At 39.2% G+C, this 25,478-nt stretch overlaps 2 protein-coding genes across 25 annotated transcripts in view; one reads left to right on the top strand and one right to left on the bottom strand.

The window, feature by feature from the left end:
* SDCCAG8 (SHH signaling and ciliogenesis regulator SDCCAG8) overlaps nt 1-7,191 on the bottom strand; it is a 225,179-nt gene extending 217,988 nt beyond the window's left edge. For 3 of the 10 annotated variants that reach the window (XM_048225152.2, XM_048225157.2, XM_048225156.2), the window contains exon 1: nt 6,961-7,165. In XM_048225152.2, coding sequence (XP_048081109.1) covers nt 6,961-7,156 — 196 coding nt within the window. In that variant the 5' untranslated portion in view covers nt 7,157-7,165. The other 7 variants (XM_044388005.3, XM_048225154.2, XM_048225151.2 and 4 more) reach the window with 5 other exon arrangements.
* Nucleotides 7,192-7,383: 192 nt separating this feature from the next.
* The window catches only part of CEP170 (centrosomal protein 170), a 119,865-nt gene continuing 101,770 nt past the window's right edge, over nt 7,384-25,478 (top strand). For 12 of the 15 annotated variants that reach the window (XM_057315021.1, XM_057315020.1, XM_057315019.1 and 9 more), the window contains exon 1: nt 7,384-8,146. The gene's annotated coding sequence lies outside the window, so the exon portion shown is untranslated. Of the gene's footprint in view, nt 8,147-8,393; nt 8,603-12,614; nt 16,499-24,059; nt 24,252-25,478 lie in introns of those variants that run through there. The other 3 variants (XM_057315008.1, XM_057315010.1, XM_057315009.1) reach the window with 3 other exon arrangements.

Below are 25,478 nucleotides of genomic sequence, written 5' to 3'. Positions count from 1 at the left end.
GAGCACAAGCCACAACCATCACTGCCAAGACTGGGCACTTCTGACCCAGGTGTTAGGAGAAAGTGTTCTAGCTGCTGGGATCAAGAACTTGAAATCATATTTAGCTTCGTACTGTTTCAAGGCCTAACACATGAAGCAATAGTTACACTTCAAAGCCATCGCTCAGAGCCACCTTAGGTGATGATCCCTGGAGATATTCTAGTGGGTCTTGATGAAGAATATCCCCCACCCGCCCACCCCCACGCAACAAGCTGCTTTGGCCAAGTGCACAAGCCCATTTCAAGCTACTTTCTCTACCTTTTGACCCTGAGAGGAGAATCACTAAGTGAAAAGGTGGAAACCCTAGGCACACACTGGGAAAGTGATCAGCGCATACATGTGTAAACATCCCAAGAGAAAATATAATTATTCTCAGTATCTCAATAGCTTGGGATTAACTTAATCCCTTTTTCTGCCCAAGAACATGAGAAAATACCCTTACAATTTAATAACACTGCACCATTGTTTTGGTTCTAAATTATTCCAGGGATGACTGTTTACTTGTAAAATGAGTTTTTACTGGCTTTTCTCTTCTGGCTGCTAAGTCCGGTCCTTTGCCTATTTTGCCTCATCAGTAGTGGGGAAGGAAAAATGGGAATCTACTACCTTTTGTTATTCTGGTAAAAGAAATGGTCGTAACAGTTAAAATTACTAAGAAAAGCCATTAAGAGCGGATAAAACAAAAAAAAATGAATATATGCCATCCACATTTTATCAGCAAAAAAATACACTCGGGTGTATACAAATTTCATTTGCGTTACCAATCCTTCTTTATGAATAGCCAAGCTATTCCATTTCTTTAATTTTGAGAAGAAGAGAGCTGTTTCAGTCTGCACTGAAATACCAAAATAATCTTCTCATTTCATGACCCCAAGTGCTTCCAGGGGCTTGATTACATTGTTGCCTGTCTTGGTCACAATGAGGCTGATAGTAAAACACACAAATAAGTAAACACTACCTGTGGAGTATGTGTGCACACACACACGTGTTTATGCATATATGGTGTAGGTGGCAAAGAATATAAAAACATTCAGAAAACACTCAAGAAAAGCAAAAACAAAAAGAAGAACTACAAGTTTGATGAGGAAAACTGAGCAAAAGAACTTTACTTAAATTGCACACACGTTTTCTTAAGTTTATGAAAGGTCCAGATGATGTCAGCACTGGCTAACTCGGTGACTAAAGTATTGGCAAGTAAGATTAATACAGTTCTTCTACAGATGTGAGCCCTTCCCTGGAAGCGGGGAGAAAAAAAAACACTTTGCAGAATCTGGGGAGATGTGTCAATCATATATAGGTAAAATATATCAATATTATCTTCAGTTTTCTCAAACTAGGTCAATTTACAAAGAAACAATCACCCCCCAAATTATATATTTTCTTCCCATATTCAAGCTCTGTCTTTCTATGGACCTAGTTCCACTCCTTCCTCTCATTTTTATATGATAGAAATGTAACTTTTATCATTACCATCAGCGTTGGTGAAAGGGATACTAGGGATCCAGGGGTCTGAGAGAAATGCCTGCAGGGGAAACCAGGCTCTCAGGGGCATTTTGCTAACCAAGTGTGGGAGGAAGGGAGAAGAAAAAGAAAGAAATCGAAAAGTTTTTATTTTATTTTTTAAAGACGTATTTTGTTTATTTGAGAGAGAGAGAGAGAGAGAATGTGTGTGTGAGTGGGGGGGAGGGGCACAGGGAGAGAGAGACAGAGGATCTCCAGCAGACTCTGAGCTGAGCGTGGAGCCCAAGCAGGGCTCCATCTCACACCCCTGAGATCATGACCTGAGCTGAAACCAAGAGTTGGACACTTAGCTGACTGAGCCACCCAGGCACCCCAGAAATGGGAATATTTTTAGAGAAAGCATAAACTGCCCAGTTTGGCCATAAGCCCTACCATTCCCTAGTTTCTTCCATAGACTCCATCACAGATTTTGCCACCTGCTTGGGTCCTAAAGACGTAACTCTGTCACCTCTTCCAAACTTTTCCTTTTAGAGACACGGAAACAAGAATTGAAGAATAGTTTACTGACTTGCCTAAGGTGACACCGATGGTTATCACTAAAGCTACGAAAGATTTTAGTGACCTGCCTCCTAGTTCCATATCCTTCTCTCTGAGTCCACCATACTCTTATGTGAATTCAGTCTAGAGCCCAGAATACCAAAATGTTGAAAGAAAAAGAGGAACTAGCATACAGAATGCATATGGAAAATAATGATATATTCTTGTCACAGTCTACATGTGTTCCATATTTCGTTATGCACCCCCAGCCAAAGGTGGTTAGGAACTAGATGGACGGGTGAGTCACATACACAGTGCTGTTGATACAACTCTACCTATAGCTAACACTGCAGCAATAAACTCGACATGATTCTGTTATTAAGAATGGGACACTGCTGGGGCGCCTGGGGGGCTTAGTCATTAAGCATCTTAAGCGTCTGCCTTCGGCTCAGGTCATGATCCCAGGACCCTGGGATCAAGCCCCACATCTCGCTCCCTGCTCGGCAGGAAGTCTGCTTCTCCCTCTCCCACTCCCCCTGTTTGTGTTCCCTCTCTTGCTGTCTCTCTGTCAAATAAATAAATAAAATCTTAAAAAAAAAAAAAGGAATGGGACACTGCTTTTTTTTTTTTTTTTAAGATTCTATTTATTTATTTGACAGAGAGAGAGACAGCCAGCGAGAGAGGGAACACAAGCAGGGGGAGTGGGGGAGGAAGAAGCAGGCTCCCAGCAGAGCAGAGAACCCACTGCAGGGCTCGATCCCAGGACCCTGGGATCACGCCCTGAGCCGAAGGCAGACACTTAACAACTGAGCTACCCAAGCACCCCTGGGACACTGCTTTTCTAACAAATTCTCTCCTTTCTATTATCATATTCCTACACTCAGAGCGCAGAACTTAAAACAGCCTGAATTCCTTGTTACATTGGTTTTTCTGACCCTTTCTTGGCTACATACTAGTTCATTTTATACCTCGTGGCCTTTGTACAATGCTGTGTTGGATCTAAATGAGAGGAGGGGTATTTGCTACTCTCCGCAGTTCCCAAATACCGTTCTTAATCATTCTGTGGGTCTTGAATGCTAGTTGCCTACATTCACTACAAAGGGAATGAACACCTAACCATCCTGCCAGGAGACCTTCCAAGTCACTTCCACTTCTAGATTCAACTCCGTGATTCCCAAGGTGCCTGTTTTCCCCACATTGGAATCTTTCAGATCACCTACTGTGAAGCAATAATGTTACAGATCTGTGGGGCAATGAAGCCTTCTCATTTTTCTGTGAGAATGCTTACTTTGAAGGAGAGTCACCAAATCTCTCTAATTTCTTACACTGAGGGCACAAACAATCCAAAGCAAGAGATACCCTTAGAGGGGATAAAGAGTGAATACATCTAGAAAGCAGAAGGCAAGAAAGGATAAGAAGGGAGTGTGAAGGGGCGCCTGGGTGGCTCAGTCGTTAAGCGTCTGCCTTCGGCTCAGGGCGTGATCCCGGTGTTCTGGGATCGAGCCCCACATCAGGCTCCTCCGCTGGAAGCCTGCTTCTTCCTCTCCCACTCCCCCTGCTTGTGTTCCCTCTCTCACTGGCTGTCTCTATCTCTGTCAAATAAATAAATAAAATCTTAAAAAAAAAAAAAAAAAAGAAGGGAGTGTGAAGTGTGCCAATGGGCTCCCTCTTTCCATGGTTGCTCTAGGATCACGAGTCAAGGAGAGACAAGAATTCCACTCAGGTCTTAAAAGAAAGCAAGCACAGCGCCTGGGTGGTGCAGTTGGTAAGCCTCCAACTCTTGGTTTCAGCTCAGGTTGTGATCTCAGGGTGGTGAGATCAAGCCCCTTGTTAACTCGGTACTCAGCACAGAGTTGGCTTGAGATTCTCTCTCTCCCTCTGCTCCTCCCCAACCTCTCAAATAAATAAATCTTTAAAAATAAAAAGAAAGCAGCTTTGACTTTGCCTTTCAAATCAGAACTTCAAAATTTTGGGGCACCTGGGTGGCTCAGTCAGTTAAGTGTCTGCCTTCAGCTCAGGTCCTGATCCCAGAGTCCCAGAATCGAGTCCCACATCAGAATCCTTGCTCCTTGATGCTCCTCCTGCTTGTGCTCTCTCTCTCCCTCTGACAAATAAAATAAAATCTGAAAAAAAAAACCTTCAAATTCTACTATACTATATTAGTACCTAAAATTACATTTAAAGTAATGAGGAAAAGTTATAAAAATGAGGAATTAGCATAGGAAACTGTGAAAGCATTTTGCATTTTTATATGGCTACTTCCTGGTTGAATATAAATGAAGGGATATTAATAATAATTACAAGTACAGTGAGTTAGGAACCAGAGGAATAACATGTTAGGAAAGACCGAGAATACTTTTTAGCCTTTCTTTAAGCACCAACTAGGCAAAACGTTTTGAGGAAGTAACGGTGGATAGACAAAACCAAACAAAGCAACAAAACCAAAACAAACTAAAACAAAAGAACTTCAAATTACGTTTTATCTGATTGTATAGTAACACAATTCTCAAGTCATTAGGCACAAACACTTAAAATACTGAAGTTCCACATGTAAAATAATGCCACCATACTTTGTTTATTCAGAAACACAAATTTTGACTTCAGAGGGAATTATCCCATTCAAAAGGGCTAATTTATATGTCTGAAGCAAAGAACTTCCGATTGTGCTTTAACTCAGGATTAGCTGTTTCCTTCCATAAGCGGTTATATAAACTAAATAAACATAAAAGTTAAAATGCTACTAAATAAGTAATAAAATAAGTCCTGAAAACCCACAAAAAATGTCAGGTCCCATTTCCTAATTCATTGTTAGAGCCATCACTTAAAAACAAAACAAAACAAAACAAAACAAAAAAACCTTTAACTTTTTTCTCTGCTTCATGTTTGCTTTTGATTATGTTTTTACTGTCTTATATTGTTATCACACTAAACTTAAAATTTATTTCAAAATGTATCATCTTTGAATGAAAACTTTCCACTCTATATAATTACTGAAAGCAGCACTCATTTGAAATTAACCACCTTATTGCACTAAAAAGCCAAATATTAGGCCCCTGCTGCTTACATAAAGGTTCACAATAAGGTAAAAGGAGGCGAAGTATTAGCAGAAACTTATAACGGAAAACAAAATTTTACCAGCCTTGAAAAATCACTCATTATCATTGTGCATAGTGCACATCTTGCTTTCAAATGAAAAGTCAGAAGTGGTTACTTCTGTATCTAACAGCTCTTGAAACATCAGCAGGCTGATGAAAGTATTCATCAAGACCACTTATTTTACTCTTGCAGTTTGAGTATTGAGAATGTTGACAGTTTATGACACTGTTGACAGATGGAAACAATACATAATAACGCTTACAAAATCTAGAGTCACTAGAACATAAACTTTCTAATCTCCTTAAACAATCTTCACTTTCCTGGAAGTACCAATTATAAATAGCAGCTGACATTTAACAAGTGTTTCTTACATGCCAAGCACTGATCTTTACCCTTATTCTCTATCACAGTAATCTGTAATTATTTTGTTTATTGTCTTTCTCCCCCACTAATCCAGAGGCTCCGTGGGGACAGGGACTCTGTCTACTTCTTTATTGTATCCCCAGCACCTAGCATGCCTTATAGTAGGCAGGACATTTTTAATTTTAATTTTTAAATGACTCATTGTTCTAAATACTCTAAATTTAAAACTGTTGGTCATGGGTGCCTGGGTGGCTCAGTAGGTTAAGTGTCTGCCTTTGGCTCAGGTCATGATCCCAGGGTCCTGGGATTGAGTACCGTGTTGGTTACCTGCTCAGCTGGGGAGTCTGCTTCTCCCTCTGCCCCTGCTTATGTACTCTGTCTCTCTCAAATAGATAACAAAATCTTAAAAAAAAAAAAAAAAAAAAAAAAGTTGGTCATGATCTAGAGGGTTAAGAAAATGCAAAAGAATAGAGTGTATTTATTACATTTAGCAGAATATTCTCCAATGAAATTTTATTTTATACATGTCCCATATAAAATGTATATCTTACCAATGGGTCATAGTAAAAAAAAAAAAAAGGCTGAAAATCACTGCTTTACATGGATTATTTCATTTGCTCCTCACAATAACCCTGTAGACAATACCATAACTTCCTCTTTAAGATAACAGTGCTGAGGTTTCCAGATAGTATATATGATGTCCAACATGGCAGAGCTATCTCTAAGTACAAACATCACTTCTATAAAGTCTCACTCATAGGGAACCATACTAAGAAACTCTGAATTAACCAAATAAGGTTTCAGTAAAAGTAACTGTGACATGATTAATAAAGAAAAAAATAGGCTTTTAAGGCAGTCAGTCCTGACTGAATTTAATGCAGGCTCTGCCACTAACCAGTTGTGTGGACTTCACCTAACTCAACCTCTTTGCACCTTGATTTCTCCATGTGTAAAAGAGGGATATTCATAAGGTTGCTGTAAGTTTTAAATGATTTGATGTATGTAAATAGCCTACACCACTAACTGGAAGCTGTTGTGATTAAAATAACTACTATTTTCTTTTTCCTGGTCCGATAAATCACATTCAGCCCACGACACCACTATCTGAATGTGCAAAATCGTGAATCAGGAATTTACTGGACTAAAGAGCAAAGTATGGGAAGAGGGCTAGAGTGGACTGGAGCCACCCAGAGTTTCTGCTGGCCTTGGGGGAGTAAGATGACTAAGTCAAGCTCAAGGAGTTAGTTCAGGTCACTATGGGAAACAAGGGAAACAACACTGCTTAACCGTAAAAACAAACACAAACTATTTCATCTTTGCTCAAGGATCACAGCACCATCCATCTTCTTTCTCTGCGTCCCGGCTGGGGCCAAGCCAAGGTGTTAGGAAACGCACCTGGTCAGCTCCCGCCCACTAGGCCCTGGTACCCAGGGGCTCGGGCGCAGAGGTTCGGCGCCAACTCACCCCGGAGACTCCGTTGATACTGCCCCAGAATCTCCTCCAGGGTAGAGTTCTCCGGGGACTTCGCCATGCATAGACCCGGGGCCCACAGATGGGAGTCACGTGGGGAAGTGTCCAGTGTCGCCCCTCGGGCAACAGGAGACCTTGGCGCCGGAAAAGTGCCCGCCTGCTTCCTGCCGCTGCTGTCATTGGGGAGCATGGAACCCCGGACGGAGCTCGCGGGGGGCCCTTCCCACCCAGTGGCCCTCGCGGTGGGCTTCGGGAGTTGTAGTCCCTAGGCTGCGGGCCTGCAGTCACAGGACTCCTAAAAGGCCTCCAACTATACTACAATTCCCAGAGGACATCGCTCCAAAAGCTGCGGCGGTTCAGCGGCCAGATCCGGTTGCCAACAGACTGCTTGGAGGCTCCGCCCTTTTTCTGTAGCCCAGGCTGGTTTAGTACTGCCTTTATCCCATCCTGCTGTTAGGACCACCCAACCGACAGAAAGAGCTCACTGAAGGCCTTGACGCTTCTAAGTTTGCTAGTTTGCGGTTGGTCCTTGATTCTTCTCAAGGACACAAATAAGCTCTCCACCCTTCAGCCGCGACATTTGCCAAAACGGCCAAATGAATTATCAAGAAAAAGAAGCTTTAAATCTTCCAACCAGCCTCGCGCGTGAAGGCACCCGACACTACAAATCCTAGCATGCCCGGCAACCAGACCTCCGCTTGGAGTTGGCGCACTGCCCTCTGGGAACTGTAGTCATTTTTAGTTGCGGTCCCGGCTAAAGCCAGAGTCCTCCTCATTGTTCAAGCTTGTCTTTGGAGCACGCCTGCGCACTAGGCAGTTGGAGCAGCCTTTGGGTGAGACCCTCTGCACAGCCCCTTTTCATTGTCTGAGTTTGGCGCCTGCGCAGTAAGAGATCGTTGGGACTGGGCCGGCGGAGGGGATAGGGCCGGGTTCCTCGCCCTTTCCTCAGGCGCCTGCGCACTGGGCGGCCGCTCTTTGCCGTTACCGCTATGTGCTGGGCGTGTGTGGAATAACGTTATTGCCCGGCGGAGCTCAGGGTCGAGAGCTCGACCGTAGCGGCAGCAACGACGACGACAGCGGCGACGACGACGACGGGGTGGAGGGAGGACGGCGTGCGAGAGACTCACGGGACGCGACGCGCCCCGCCTCCCCCGTCCGGTCCCTCTCTCAGCAGTCAGGGGTAAGTGATGCGCTCAGCTGCTCGGGTTAGGCGCTGCCGCCGCCGCTGCTTCCCCTCATCCTCCGGGGTTTGCAGCAGGGGCTCGGGGTGCGTCCCGGGGCGGCCGGGGGTGCTGGGCCGGGCGGCAGAGGGGACGCTTCCCCGCTGCCCTGAGCGGCGCCGCCACCTCACCCCCCACACCCAGCACCCGACCCGGGGCCGTGGGGGCCGCCCCTCCCCTCCCCCACCCTGTCCCCAGCCCCACCCGCCGTCCCTCCGGGCCCGCGGCCGCCGCCTCTTCCCGAGAATGTCTTGAATCATTTTCAGCCCTCTGTCGGCTTTGTGCAGCCCTCCCGCTTGCGCCGTAGCAGCTTGCTTGGCGTGCGGGCGGAGCATTGGAGGGAATGGCTGCGCTGCCGCTGGGGAAGGGATTTTTCCCCGATCGGAGCAGCTAACAGTGCCGGGCCTTTTTGTGAGGTTGGTTTGGGGATATGGGGCGGTTTGGGGGAGGTCAGGCCAGGCGCCCTCTGGACGCGGTTGGAGGACGTGGAAGACGTTGTGTCACGCACCCTACCAGGCGACTGCACCCGCGCAGGCTCTGGCTCCGTAGTAAACCCGGGGGAGGAGAGAGTGGCTTCCTGTCGGCTTCATTGTCCTAAGATTCAAATGTGGGGTTTTGGTATGCTTCCCTTCGTTTTATGCCTGACACAGGGCGGGAAGACGTGGGATTTGTGTCCTAAGTTATGGAATCTCGGGGGGGGGGCTATTGGGGGGGAGAGTAGTGTTTAGTAGGGCTTTAGGGATTTATTTGAAGAATGTAAGCCCCTGGAAGACAGGGACGGTGCCTGTGCAAGCATTGCCAAGGTGATCAATATGAAATTACTAGATAGCGATGAAGACTGGACTTAGAAAGGGCCCGACGACGAGGCTGTTGTGTAGCAGGGAAATGAACCAGCAGAATTGTTTTTTCATTGGGTGGGTAACGCATTCATGTTCCTAAGGGAATAGATGAGGCTACATCTTTCTGTTTTGCTTTTTGAGCAGTCAAAACAAAAAACAGGACCGGTACCTTTCGGTTTCTGATTTTGTTTATTCATACTTTCATTCTCTTAATGAAAATTCACTCATTTGGGGGACGTGTGGTGGGGCAGATGATTGTTGATTCAAAATGCATCTTTTAAAATGATTTCATCTTAAGCTTTCAAAGCTTACAACGGTTTGCTGGCGTTAAAACAAGCGGAAGAAGGAAAGAAGCAGGATGGGGAGGAGCAGGTGGAGGGATAATGGGGAGGAGAGAGTTACATTGTGAATACTGTATCTAGATCTTCACGGATACAATCCTAGCTGGATAAGCTTCAGAAATTTAGTAATTCAGGTCTGAAAATACTACATTGCAAGGTACAAATAATTTTGTGTTTTTCTAACATTATTTTTTAAAAAGTAAAACCAGGGCTGTTCTTCGTCCTTCCTGACTTTGTAGATATGGTAGGATTTGGGTCTTTTAAAACTCAAGAATCTTAGTGCACTTGACAGGGACACAGGAAGACACTAAAACTTGGAAAGTTAACTGAATTGTCTCTCCAAGTGTCACTGCTAAGGAAAGGCAGAGCTGAATAAAACCAAGATCTGTTCCTGCAGTGGGCTGTTTGGGTTTTGTCCCTTAGTCCCCCTACCCTGTGAAAATTTATGGAAAGCTTCTCTACATGCTCCTTGAGTTGTCTTTAACAGTCAAGTTCATTGATATCCTAGTTGTATTAATCTAGTCCTTTTCCTTGTGATGCAAAAATAATTCTACTGAAGAGCTTTAGTTTTATAAATTAACTTACAATATAAGGAAAGACGCCCTAACATGGGCTTTTCATTTAAAAAAACCAAAACTGTTGGAAGTTTTTCCCTACTAATTAGTAACTGTATCTTAATATTACTCCCTGATATTCAGTAGTATTTTATAGTACGATGAACTCTGTAAGCTCTTAAAAATAAAATTGCCGTGTAACAAGAACCTGTGAAGTTCATTTTTCTCATTTTTCTTCAATTAATGAATTATATTATTTGCAACTTACCTTTTGGGAAAAAAATCTGTTGAACTTTTTCTCAGAATTAAATTTATGTTTTTTCATTGAGTTGCTTTTGACAGAGTGCTTTTTTTGCTTTATAATCTTACCCTTTAATTCTGCAATGCATTTTAGTAGACTTTTTAAAAAAGAATTTATTAATATGCCCTTTTAAGTTTTAGCTTACTTAAAAATAATCTAGTTAAATTCAGCATGTGGAATTACATTAAATCAAACTTTAAATGTATTTTATTGGTAAATTTCATTGTTCTCAATTACTTTGGAAATAACCATTTGCATGTTTTCTACCTTAGCATTAATGAAATTTATGCTGTAAAATTATCATACGTTATGCCCATTAATGCAAATATCAAAGTGTTTTTAAAAATTCTATGCTTAATTTATTTAATCCCAGTATTAAAATTTGTTTCCTTTTATCACTGAAGAAAAAACTAGTTTTATTGTTGCATTTGATAGTGATCAGATATCACTCATCTAGTACTGAATACTGCCTATGTTTAAACTTGTTAACGTTTTTTATTCAACAAAATTATACTCCCGTAAAATAATTTTTAGTATTTTAATTTATAATGATTGATTTTGTTCTCTGTCATGAACATTGGGGTTTTAAGCAGTGTCCTAATCTAATAAATATCTAACAGACAGCAGTGTACTAAATTGCCAACTAAAATATCTGTACAGTTGCAAATTATTATGGAAGTATAACAAAAGAGCAATTAGGTACCATCTGCAAAATCCTTGGTGGATAGATAATATGGAGGAGAACGTTGAGTGTTGCTGTATTTCGGTAAAAAATGAATTTCTTCTTAAGGGGAGAAACCTCAGACCATCTTTATTTCATAAACTTTTGTTAATAACCATTTCCAGTAATTAACTACCTTTGGTGAAATGGGATTTAACTTATTTACTTAAATATTTTTTGAGGGAAGTGTCCAGCAATGAGTTAGCTAGTGTGGGCAAAACAAAAGAATAAGAAGACATCTGTCTGGTAGTAGAGTTGATTAAGCTAGACATATAGTCTAGTTTAGTTGAATGATTATGCAACAGTACATCTATATTATACTTTTTTTTGGCCAAAATGAATAACATGGCAGTATATACTGAAGGTAAATCACTCTTTTATGTCAAACAGAGGTAGAAAGGAAATGACCAAAAGCAAGATTAAAGAAAAACTTAATGTACAGATAAGGATTGTACAAAACATGGAAGTGGAAAAGAATCTCAAGTATGCTTTGCTTAGGTTTGAGAAACAATATGAGGCATAGCAGAGTATATCAATAAACAATAAGTAATATAGAACATATTACCCTTTGGGGCATGATATTTATTGAATAAATGACTGATATCTACCACATATTGAAACCTATGTGTCAAGCAGCGTGTGTGTTTGTGTGTGTGTGTGTGTGCGCGCGTGTGTGTGATTCATGCAACAGTCTTGTATATAAGATATAAATTTACACATTTAAATTTGAGAATATTTGAAGACTAGAGTTAGTAAATAATTTTCCCTCTGTGTCACACATTTCTTAGTGGTAGAGCCTGTAACTGAACCTTTGTCTTTTTGACAAAAGCCCAAATTCTTTCCACTCATCCTTGTTGGTAAATTAAAAAAGCAAACTGTACTTTTTCCTGATTCACAAAATTTTAGCATTAGAGGAGACTTTAGAGTCATCTGGTACACTGTGCCTTCTACTACTCATATCCTTGAGATCTTACTGAGGCCAACTTCTCCAAGAACAACACTTCCATGAACAGAGGCATAGGATGTCTCATTTAGCTTTTGGAAAGTATAATAGGAAGATTTTAATTAAATCGAGCAGGTATCTGCTTTACTTTATAACTTCTCCCCATTGGTTGTAGTTCTGTCATTAAGAGTAAGATACAATAAGGTATTTCTTTGCTCAGCTTTCTCTTTTCTAAATTAAATATTATAACCCTTACAACTTCATATGATACTGTTTCCTTTACCTTTCTCATCTCTTGTCAACTAGATTCAGTTTTGTGAGTGCTGTTCTTTTTGTTCTGATCTAGTTTTTATATTTACTTCTGTAATTATGGTTTGAATGCAGTGTAGTGAAATTATCCCTTTCCTTAATTCAAGCTATACACTTGTGTTTACAGTCTAAAATTGTGTTAACTCTTTAATAACAGTAATATCTTTGCTAGTTCTAAGCAAAGAAAAATGAGAAGAAAATGTTATATGGCTTTTCAAGTTATTGTTATGCAATTCAAGGGATTTGAGTTTCTGTATTTCTACAATGTCAAAATGACCTCTCTTTATAAAATGATAGTGTTAGTATGTGCTAAGTTTCTTTTAATATTTGCCTTGGGTTTTCTGTGTTGGTTTGGTTCTTAAATGAACAATAAAAAGTTGGCAAGCTTATATTGTTTTTCATTTTGTTTTTTGAAAATTTGGAAACCACTGATGTAGTCAACATAAGCCAGTGTCTTTTTAAAGATTTTTCCCAATCTTTATGTACACATAGATGATTTTTTGAAACAGTGTTAAACTTTAACCCTTCCAGATACCATCTCCTTGAATGTAGCTATAGTTAAAACTTGTTGAGATCTTCTTGAGTCATGATTCTGTCATCCAAAGGATTAGCTTCCCTTCTTGGCTTTTAGACATTTATAAATTTAACAAGCCAGCCCTCTTGTGTCTTCATCCTGGCCTGGTACTGGATATAGCCAAGGACAAAGCCATGCAGATTTATAAATAGAGTAAATGTAACATAAATAAAATATGCTTGAGAAAAGAGATGACACAAAGATAATGAAAACCATTTGAATGTTTTTTGTTTGTTTTTAATTAAGGAGAAAACCATTATATTCTCTAGTACTGAAGCAGTTGGTTAAAGCCTACGGTCTTTTGGGTGATATGGATAATTATACAGTAGTAAGTTAAGTAAACATAAACGCTATGAAGAAAATGTAGAGTAAAGGGATAGACCGTGATAAAGGACTGCTATTTTCATTTGTTCTTAAGTAGTCCCTCGGATAGAACATTCAAATGGTTCAAAAAAATCAAAGTATTTTAAAAACAATGTGAAGAATCCTCCTATCCCTCACCTTGTTTGCTGAGTTAGCACTTTGCCTAATCCAACAGGTAACGTTTTATTATTACTTCTGTATCATTCCAGTGAATTTTTTTTCAGGTTAAGCAAATATAATATATAGTCTTAGCCCACCACCCGTCTTTTACCCAAAAGATAGCCTCTTTTTTTTTTTTTTTAAGATTTTATTTATTTATTTAACAGAGAGAGAGAGACAGCCAGTGAGAGAGGGAACACAAGCACGGGGAGTGGGAGAGGAAGAAGCAGGCTTCCAGCAGAGGAGCCTGATGTGGGGCTCCATCCCAGAACGCTGGGATCACTCCCTGAGCCGAAGGCAGACGCTTAACAACTGTGCCATCCAGGCGCCCCAAAAGATAACCTCTTAAGACAATATTCTGAACCTTGAGAGTTACCGTTTTAGGAGCAGTTAGGGAGTACTGCTCTGTGAGGAGGTGACGTTTAGCAGACTTGTTTTCAGGAAGTAAGCCATGTAGGTGTGTGATTGGACTGTGCACTGGTCCTGAGACAGGAATGGGATGAGTGAATGCGGATAATAAAGAGAGCTCTGGCTGGAGGTGAATGAGCAAGAGGAAGAAAGAATAGGAGGAAATGAGGTTGGATAGAGATTGTAGGGTTTTTAGTTTCAAGTGCTTTGGGAGTTCATTGGAGGGTTTCGATTGGGGGAATGACAAAAGAATTGTATTATATTTTTAAAATATAGTTCTGACCTTTTTGTGGAGAACAGACTGGAGGGAAAAAGGGGAACAAGGAGACAAGCTAAGAGACGATTGGAGTGATCTGTAGTAAGTTGTTAATGGTTTCGACTAGAGTAATAATGGTGGAGATAATGAAAGTTACAAGGTCTGGTTTTAAAAAAAAATCAAGAGTTTTGGATATAAGTTTGAAATGTCTGTCAAACATCGGAGTGGAGCTATCAAGTGGGCAGTGGAATATACAAGTCAGGAATTCAGAGAAGTTCAGGACTGAAGATACTTAAATCTTAAGCATCACCATTAGAACGTATTTAAAGCCATAGGACTGGAAGACATCACTTAGTGTGAGAGTTGATTAATTAGGTTGAGAAGAGGATTGAGACCTGATACTCTTCAACAGTGAAAGCTTAGCAGGAGAGAAGCAGCTATCCAGAAGGATTGAAAAGAAATGGCCAGTGACGTAAGAGTGTGCTGTCCCAGAAGTCAAGTAAAGAAAGTATTTTTAAAGATAAAGGATGTTGAGTCAAACTATATACCCACCTTTAATCACCTGAACACTCCTTATAAACTGGATGAGAACATTTTGTTAGACTTCTCTTTCTTCTAGTTGTTTGATGGGGATGTTCACAATTATTCTCCCCTAAAAACTACTAAATCTAAAGCCCTGAACAAAGTTTTATTTGTAAATAGGTCCCTGCTGTTTCTTGGGTGGATGGATGTGGCTGCTGCTGTTGCCACGGATTGAACCGGAGAGACAGTGTTGTTCAGTGAGAAGAATTTGCTGTCAGGAATTGACTCGGTCACTACTTGTGTGATCTTAAACGTGTCATTTAATTTCAGAAGTTCAGTTTCTTCATCTATAAGGTAGATCTAGTGATAGTCCATATACCTCAGAGGTTTATTTTGAAAAGAAAATGATGTAAAAGACAAATGAAAGGTATGGTTGCAGGTATAGATCTCCTACCATCACCCCAGATGTGGTGTCACTCGGTAGTTATGTTTGAAGAAATGTTTTGTTTGAGGTGATGAATAGAAATATTTTTTCAATCTGACACTGTAGGAATAGTTTTCTGCTGCTTCTGCATTTCATCCCCATAAGGCAGTTTTGCACATTATTTTAGTGTTCTTGGGAGGGGAAAAAAAGACATGATGGGGGAAAGAGGCTTTGAGATAATAACTTTCTCCAATCCTAAACTCATCCTTTAATTCCAAGCACAGTGTCTAAATGAGAGTGAAGTCAGAAAAAAGCAAGCAGGCCAGCTTACTTTTTTTCCAGGCCAACAAGGAAAATTTTCCTTTTTTAACTGGCTTTTTTTTCCTGGAAGGTGTTTTACCAGATAAGGGTATTACCAGGTAAGGGTCACATCTTATGTGGAATAGTAAAGTACAAATTCACAGCATAGGGTTTGTTAGGGGTCTTGAACTCAAGGCAGCCAGCTAGAAACTGATTTGAGGAAACAGAGGACAGGGGAAATGAGCATAGGTGATATAGAAGTAAAGTATAAAATATTTATTTTGGCGAAAAAGGAACTTTGCAAGTAGAGGACTTTGAGCAATAATTCTTAAGCAGTAAAGACTTTTGAGGCAATGGGACTATAACTTCAAAATATCTATCTCGAGGACCCCATGTATTATTATTTGCTCAGTTGCTCAATAAAACTTCTCATTGGATAAGCAATGCAATGCAAATTGAAGGCCACCTTGTTTTTTCATGCTTTTTTTTCATATTACAAATCCTTATCTATTGCAGAATACTTAGAAAATACCACAACATTGGGAAGAACACGTTCTCATAATCCCACTAGCCAGTGATGCCGCTGTTATGTATTCTTGTCTATTTTGGTTTAATCTGGTAACATCTTATAATGTGATTAAACTTTCTGACTAATTTTTCTTGAGGGTATAGGAGTCCATGTTATCAAACTTGTAATTTACTTACAATTTATGGAAATTAAGGGTTGTTTACAACTTTATATTAGTTTTATCACACATCTGGCCATATATCCATTGTCTGTTCATCAGTGCATCTTAACATTTTGATGCATTTCAAAGTAAACTGCCGACGTCAATGTGTGTATGTAAGAAAAGGGCTCTTAAATCATTTGAAATTGTTTCACTTTTAAGTTTTCTGAATATGCTGTTGAAATATTTTCTAACAACCACTGTCAAATAACAGTTGAAATATGAAATATATTGTTTTCTATTCCAGTAAGTATTACTGAAGTCAATTTTTCTGTAAATAGCTAGCTGACAAAATTAACACTGACCCTGAGCTATCCCTCTTAGAGGGCAGGGGCAGGGTGTGTGTGTATTTGTGTACTTTTAAAGAGGAATGGTAAAAGAGTTTGTTTTTGTTTTTATTTAAGCTGAAGAACTATTGAAGGAAGCATACACTGTTTATGTAATTATTGATTCTATTTCCTTCAGTAGCAAATTCAGGAATGAAGGAATTACTCTCAGTTCTACATCTCAGTACCTTCTGCTTCCACTATATGAAGAATTCGGTATTGTGCTATTCAGTAAAAATAAGAGGTGAGACAGCATGGTTTAAACCTATGATTCTAAGTGGTATGGAACAAATTCCAGAATGTGAAGGATCTATACAGAATCAACAATTTAAAATTTTTAAAGTGGAGAGGTGAGAACAAATAGAATATGATTAAATGAAGAATAAAAGAAGTAAAATTTAGAGATTTGTTTGGGGAGGGTGGCCTGGGAATAAGGGGATGGTGTTCTTTGGTATCCAGCAGAAGAATGTCTAGTAATTATTGTGAATAACATTCAGAACATAATTCGTTAATAGAATCTCTCACCTTTTTGCTAATGGATTTTAGGTTTATTGCAAAGTAATACCCCCTGCCTCCCCCCAAAGATATAAGGTGAGGTATATAATAAGATGAATATTTCATCAGAGAATGCTGTCTTGACAACCATTTCTCTCATCTGCTTCTCAGGTGTCTGTTTTCATCACTAGGATTTCTATTGTCTGACTTATTCTTTCTTTTCTCTCTTTTTCTTGGGCCCAGTTTGTACTTTTTCCCTCCAGTCTTGGCATTCTGAGTCAGCACATCATGTATTTCCTTTACTCAAGTATCTTTTTAAATTTCTTTTTTCTTTAGTTGTCACAATTACAGTCCATTCCCTTTATCCCTGCTCTCCGATGTTGTCACACCAGTCAGTCCAAACTGAGGAATTAGAAAACACAATTTTTGTGATAAACACCAGGGACTTATCTAAGTAAAGGGAGATTGGAGAGATAGTACCTGGGTGGTTGGTAATGCCATTCACCAAGATAGGGAAAACAAGAGGAAAGGCAGATTTTGTTCAAAAAATGGAAGGATTCAATTTTTAAAAATTAATTTTGAGGAGCCAGTGGGGACATTATAACTGAAAATTATTTATAAGCAATTAGAGATATGGTGTGGATGAGGTTTTGACTTGAAATTTAGATGTGTGACTTGACGTAATAAGCAGTATTTGAACTCTGGTGGCTTCAGAGAAGTCTCAAAGGGTCATGTATTGGGCAGTAACCCCCTAAAAAACAAGATTTAAAGGAAAAGTAGAGACTTTCAAAGAGATTAAGGAGTAGTCACTGAAGTGAGAGGAAACCAAAGTGATGTTTCTAGAAGGTAAGAATGATCAAAGATATTGGCAGGTGAAGTAAGATAGAAATATTAAAGATCATCGGATTTAGTAGTTAGGAGAACATTTTTGGCCATAGTAGCCAAAGGTGGTTGAGAGGAAGAGAAAGGACAGAAACTCGGTAAAACTTCAGTACATAGGGTTAATTCAAGAGTCGTTTGAAGGGGCACCCCGGTGGCTGAGTCACTTAAGGGTCTCTCTTTTTTTTTTTTAAGATTTTATTTATTTGCCAGAGAGAGAGCACAAGCAGGGGGAGCAGAGGCAGAGGGAAAAGCAGGCTCCCCACTGAGCAGGGAGCCTGATGTGGAACGGGATCCCTTCAGATCTTGACCTGAGCCAAAGGCGGATGCTTAACTGAGTGAGCCACCCAAGCATCCCAAGTGTCTAACTCTTGATCTTGGGTCGGATCTTGATCTCAGGGTTGTGAGTTCAAGCCCCATATAAGCTCCATGCTGGGCATGAGGAGCCTACATGTTAAAAAAAAAAAAAAAAAAAAGGGAGTTGAGTGGGGGCACACCTGGGCGGCTCAGTCAGTTAAGCTGCGGCTCTTGATTTCGGCTCAGGTCATGATCTCAGGGTCCTGGGATTGAGCCTTGCATCCGGCTCTACACTCACCTAGGAATCTGCTTCAGCATTCTCTCTCTCCCTCTGCCCCCTCACCCTTCTCTCTCTCTGTCTCTAATAAATAAATCCTTAATTTAAAAAAAAAAAAAAGGTAAAGAGTAGTTGAAAGGTAAGGAAGTAGAATTAGCAAAAACAGACCACTTTTTAAAGCCTGACCCTAAAGGGAAGGAAAGAAAGCTCCTTTAAATGAACTATATGCTGTCTGTACTTAATTTTCTTTCTCAAGTTTAAAAAAAAAAACTCATGCTTTCTAATAATTCATTTTAAAGCACATTTTAAACAGTTCTATTGTGAAACAAAATTGCAGATGCAAAAACTTACATTTAAAACAGTAAGTTCTTGCAACATACAAGAATACATTAACCCTTTTGGGGAAAGTTCCTTAATTTTAGGACATAGCATTCTGAAAGACTAAGATATCCTTAGATTCCAGCAGGCATTCATATTTTTATATTCCAACTTTGCTGCATGTACAGGCAGCTACACTTATAAGAGCTGCATTAGAAGTTTTCTTAACAAGAAATAGCATTTCTTAAAAATAGTGAAGCAACTTGCCAAAATGAGTTGCTATCTAAGGGTACCATGTTCAAATCCAAAAGTTACATTGGCCTTGGAAATTCAGATTTACTATTATGGGTCCTGAATTCTGTTACAAAGTTACTTTCTGCTTTGCTGATTTGAGTTTTTCTTTGATGTGTATGTATACCTTATGACTCTAAAAAATAAGTTTACTGTTTGACAAAATTCAAACATCAAAATCACTTATTAAAAATGTATAAGAATTTGGGTAAACCTCTGTTGATCCAGCATAAGTGAAGAAGCAAAAGTGAATTTTTACCGAACATATATCAGTATCAAAAATAAGGACAGAAATAGGGCTAATGTCCAGAGTAGGGAAGAATAACTAAGAAATTTATAAATCTGAGTCCCTAGGCACTTACTGGGAGCAAAAATTATTTACTTCTTTTTATATTTTGAGTATTTTTATTTGATCACGTGAAAATGCCTGATCCAAGTCCCCAGGAAATGAATATGAAATTAATATATATCTATGAAATGCAAGATTGTCATATCTTTCATAGGATTCTCAGACATCTAATGGATGTTAAACTAGTTAAAATAAAAAATTTAACCATAGAAATATCAATAGGATTTTCATTAATTAAATTAATATTTATTTTTCCTTTTGCTAGCATTTACCCCATAGATTGGTCTTTAGTAGTGTGGCATGATTTTATCTGTTTAGTGCAGTTATAGGAAACCATTTTTCTATCAAAAGTTGCAAAAGTGCAGGGAAAAAATGGGGGTCACAGGAAGGCAGGAATCAAATTATTTTCTTTTGAGACAGTCATTTGTATAAGCCTCAATATGTTTTACAAACTAAAACACATATATCAATTTATTTAATAAATACTGTCATCAGATATCTGCTCCAGAAAAACCAGATGGCTTGTTTTCTCTCACAGATGACTTCTAAGGGTGTTTCCTGATCTTATAAATACACACACACACACACACACACACACGCACACTTTGTTAACAAGGTGTAAATAAAAGAGTACTTTGCACAAGGAGTTAGATCTCCATTTTAGTTTTGGCGCTGTAGCTTTATAACATTGAACAAGTCTTTAATCTTACTGTTTCATTTTGCTCATTCACAAAAATAAAAGGCTTAAACTATATTATTTCTAAGGTTACTCCCAACTTTTATAGCAATATTTTGTGTGTGAAAAATTCAGAATACTCTTCAGTTTTGTGCTTATGGCCCTTTAGTCACAAAGAAGAGAGAGTCAAAGAATTGGGAGAATGGTTTGTGATATGCAGTGGTACACAGAGATGGGGAAAGGGGGGGAAGAAGGTAGGAGTGAAGAGACAAGGCATTTGGAAGGTGAACCTTTTTTTTTTTTTTTTTTTTTTTTTTTACATATCCTGATATTTGACTGAGAGTATTATCTCCTACTAATAATTGTTCTTAAAAATACCAATAAGCTTTCGATCTATTGTAGCTGCTTTTTTCCTCACACTTGGAGAAGCTCTTCTCCAAATGAAATAAAAGTCAGTAGGGCATTCCTCTTTAGCTGTATAGAGATTCCCTCCCTTAAAAAAATTGCTTTGTGAGAAATACTCACACTACAAAATATTTCCAGCAAATTATGACATACCTAATGGCATATACCCAGGTAGTAGTGAACCTGATCACTTGAAGCATCTGTAGTCTAATTAATTATAATATATAAAAGAGTAGACTTATACTAACAGTTGAAATGATGGTTGCAAATTTTCAGCCAAAATATAGGCTTGCTTGCTTACATAACTTACTAATTTATATGAATGCTATATAGCTTTATAAATGAAAACATAATATGCTGTTGTGATCAGATCAAAATTTTTCTTCCCAACATAAATTATTTTTTAGCAGCCAATTCTGTGTATTTATATTCTATAGGTTGGAAGTATATAAAGCCATTCTAAATTAATGTAAATAATCATGTGATTCCTCTTTGTGTAGAGCTGAGCAAACTAGAGTGGCCACTAGCAATATGTGACTATTTAAATTTAAATTAATTAAAATTAAATGAAAAGTTCTCTCAGATGCATTTGCTGTTGGTATTTCAAGCACTGGGTAGCTGATACGTTGGACAGCGTGACCTACCTGTCCATAATCACAGTTTTACTGCACAGCACTGTTACAGAGTTATTTATAGGCATTGTAATTTTACATGAAGGTGAAAAGAAATATTGCATAATTTGGACTATTAAGTTGTTAGGCAATAAATAAGCACATCTGTGATATTTATAAAATCTAAATGCTTTAAACATGCTCTAAGATTCTTCAGTTATTCTCCAGTTTGAAGTTTGATTTTGGTTTTCATGTGTTGGGCCGATACTCTGGTTGAATGTATACCCACCTCTCAAACAGTGAATGTATGGTTAGTTAAAGGAGGAAGGTAGTAATCGTGAGAAGGAACCATTTTTAAGGGGCACACAGGTGGTGATATGCTGAAATGCATTATAGACAGACGACAGAAGCAAGAGAAATTGTTGTCAGCTAAGAAATTGTTGAATTGAAAGGTGAATCAAAAGCATTTGGCTTTCATGGTCTTACAGACCCTTAGCTCATACTGCCTTCTTCCCACTGTCAGCCCCTCTTGTGGAGTCTGTTTTCAGTCCTTTGAGATAGCTTTGTGCGCCTTTCCCTGCTCCTAGTGACACATGACCTGACGATGTTTTTCAGGGCATTGTTCAGGGAGCCTAGAGATAGTGTACTTTTCTTTCAGATTCTAGGTTTCTGATTCATGCTGTCCCCTATTTACTAAATTTGCCTCATTCCTCCAGATGAGTCAGTTGATTTTTTATCTGACTTTAACATACACTGATTGATTCTTACTTGTCTACGGACTTCTCAGGGAGGCAGTCTTGGAGCCTGTTGGTGATCAAGCGGGAGGGTAAGAGAGATTAAAAATAGACAGAGTCTTGCATGAACCTTCAGTGTTTATGGCCCAAAAAGATAGAGTCAGGGAATATGTTACCAGGTAAAAGTGTGTTTCATTTCAGTCATATTCAAATTCTTAATCCAGATCTGAGTTTGTAGGAATTGGCATCACTAGCATCATTTTAAGGTATACTTGAGAAAAATACGACGGAGACTGTGGTTGTGGAAGCAGCCCAGAACTTAGTATGTGAAAGCCCAGGTTTGAATGCAGATGGCTCCTGTGTACTACTACTAGATTTTTGACCTTGGGTAAGTCACTTAACGTCAGCTTTCTTGAAGGGAAAAATGATTCTCACGTGCTTGTTTTGGGAGTTAAATGAAGACTGAGAGTGTAAGCACTTGGCACAGTTACTGGCACAAAGGAGGTACTTGATAAATGTGTGAGTCTAAGTCCTTTATTTTTTTTTCAAGATTTTATTTATTTATTTGACACAGAGAGGGAGGCAGGCAGAGAGAGAGGGAGAAGCAAGCTCCCCGCTGAGCAGGGAGCCTGACACGGGCTCGATCCCAGGACCCTGAGATCATGACCTGGGCTGAAGGCAGACGCTTCACCAACTGAGCCACCCAAGCAAGCACCCCTGCGCCCCTGAATCTAAGTCTTAATTGATTTCCTATGAAACCACAGTTGTATTTTAACAAAGTTGTGCAGTTCTACAAAAGAAAGCAAGTCAAACTTTACATTTTTCATAAACTGGCAGAGAAAACTTGGGAGAAACTTTTAATGCCTAGATAATTTATGGAAATATATAACTTGTTTTCTCAAGCATTTTCTTTTTTTATATAGTAATATTTTTTTATTATGTTAGTCACCATACAGTACATCCCTAGTTTTTGATGTAAAGTTCGATGATTCATTAGTTGCGTATAACACCCAGTGCACCATGCAATACATGCCCTCCTTACTACCCATCACCAGCCTATCCCATTCCCCCACCCCCTGCCCTCTGAAGCCCTCAGTTTGTTTCCCAGAGTCCATAGTCTCTCATGGTTCTTTCCACCTTCTGTTTACCCCCCCTTTCTTCTTTCCTTCCTTCTCCTACTGATCTTCCTACTTCTTATGTTCCATAAATGAGTGAAACCATATGATAATTGTTTTTCTCTGCTTGACTTATTTCGCTTAGCATTATCTCCTCCAGTCCTGTATTAAATCACTGGCTTTTCCTATCCAAACTAAGTCTTCTTTTGAAAATATGTAATAAACTCGGGTATAGAATATATGGCTATTGATACTGGAATGTCATCTTCATTTATTTTGTATGAAAAAATTTTTCACACTTTATAATGCTATTTTAGGTGGCAGTTGTAAATTACATTTTTCTCAGTACTTTTTTTTCTCAATATTTGCTTTAATCGTTTTTTAAAACATTTAATTAATAATGTATATGGCAGAAAATAAAGGAAAAATGAGCCACTCATTTCAGAATAATCAGGAGTATATGAAAACAGAAATTTTCCCAGTACTGAGTTTGTTCACATGAGCATGAAACAAGCATCTTGGTAAGTATCCAAAAAAAGCACAGCTGTGGATTCATTGTTTTGGATTAACTGTACATTTCTAGTGGAGGTGGGGCTTTAAAAGAAAATATTTCCCAAGAGTATATTTTTCATTATCTGTCCCAGGTCAAGTTAATTATACAACAGAGCTGAATTTTTGAATATGTTTTAAATGTATGTCACTTTCTCAGGTTCCCCCAGAACACCCAGCATCCTTAACACCAACACCCTAAAACTGTTAAATGATGCTGTTCTCTCTGTCTTTTCATGTTCCTGCCTTCCCATTGTCACTAAAGTTGTCTTAATTCATTTACTTAGCTCTTCTTTGTCTATTTTTGCTTCTATGGGGTAAGGAACTTTTTCTGTCTTGACCATCACTCTCTCCCTCTTACCTACAGTGCTTAGTACTTAAGTACTTATGGTTAAAAAAATAGAGTAATTTCATCTTAGAGTGCTCCATAAAATGGGGTCCTCATGTGTAATTGGTGCATAATGTTTATGTCCATTTTCTAGAACTTACATAATTCTTGTAGTTTAAATCAATTTTGTAAGTGTATGCATATGGAAGGAGTTCTTAGAATGATATATGGTACGTGGTCAATAAATGCTACCTATTATAAATAAAAGATTACAGGTAATTATGTCTATTTGATTTTATAACATTGATCAATCATACCTTATTTGATCTCGAGTCTTTAGATGAAATGCAACCCTAATCTTTTTTTCTCAAAAGGCAGAGGCTTTAATGTTAAGGATATTTTCCACAGAGATTTTAGTAGGGGGAAAATGTGAAATAAGAATTTCGAATTTAAGACATTTGTTTAAAATTTCTTCAGTTATCTTTTGGGTACTTAGTATGATGTGATAAAAAGTTACGGTATTAATAGCAGCTTGATTTCTAATTGCTAAAACTTGGAAGCAACCAAGATGTCCTTCAGCAAGTGGATAGACACATAAACTGTGGTCCATCCAGACAGTGGAATTCAGCTGTGGAGACAAGAAAAGACACGGAGGAACCCGGAATGCGTGTTAGTAAGTGAAAGAAGCCAGTCTGATAATGCTACATACAAACTATGTGATCTAATTATATGACACTCTGGAAAAGGCGAAACTGGTGACAATGAACAGTTCAGGGGCTGCAGGGGAGCAATGACTATGCAGGGCGCATGATTTTCAGGGCAGTGAAAATACTCTGTGATACCGTGAATGGGGATACATGTCATCATACATTTGTCTAGGTCCATAGAAGGCACGACACCAAGAGTGAGCCATAACGTAAACTGTGGACTCGGGATGATGATGATGTGTCCCCATAAGTTCCTCAGTTGTAAACAGTACCTCACTGTGGTGGGGGATGTTGACCCTGAGAGAGGCTGTGCCTGTTTAGGGGTTGGGGTATTCGGAAATCTCTGTACCTTCTCCCTGAATTTTGCTGTGAACCTTAAACTGCTTTAAATAAATAAAATCTTCATTAAATTTTTTTTTCAAAGGCATGGTACAAGTTCTAAAGGCCTGTATGGCGGTCGATGCAGCAGTTTACTTCACTTTAGTGAATAAGCTGTACTGTTGGTTTATTTTTTTTCAAGTTTTTATTTAAATTCCAGTTAGTGAACATACAGTGTAATAATTAGTTTCAGGTATAGAATTTAGTGATTCATCACTTATATATAACACCCAGTGCTCATCACAGCAAGTGCCCTCCTTTAATGCCCATCTCCTATCTAACCCATCCCCCACCCACCTCCCTCCAGTAACTCTCAGTTTGCTGTCTGTTTCCTGGTTTGCCTCTCTCCCACCCCACGGTCATCTGTTTTCCACTTATGAGTGAAATCATACAGTATTTGTCTTTCTCTGACTTATTTCACTTAGCATAATATTCTCTAGCTCCATCCATGTCACTGCAAATGGCAAGATTTCATTTTTTCAGAAATTTTTTTAAAGATTTTATTTATTTGAGGGAGAAGGAGAGAGAGAGAGCCAGCATGAGTGCAGGGAGGGACAGAGAGAAGCTGAGCTGGGAGCCCAATGCCGGTCTCAATCCCAGAACCCTGGGATCATGACCTGAGCCGAAGGCAGACACTTAACCGACTGAGCCACCCAGGCGCCCCAAGATTTCTTTTTTTGATGGCTGAGTTAATATTCCATTGTGTGTGTGTGTATGTGTGTATACGTATATATGTGTGTATACACATATACACACCACACTGCCTTTATCCACTCATCAGTCGATGGACACTTGGGCTGCTTCCATAATTTGGC

Source organism: Ursus arctos, unplaced genomic scaffold (genome assembly GCF_023065955.2).
Source record: "Ursus arctos isolate Adak ecotype North America unplaced genomic scaffold, UrsArc2.0 scaffold_2, whole genome shotgun sequence".
Taxonomy (NCBI): domain Eukaryota; kingdom Metazoa; phylum Chordata; class Mammalia; order Carnivora; family Ursidae; genus Ursus; species Ursus arctos.
This window is presented reverse-complemented; position numbering and strand designations above follow the sequence as displayed.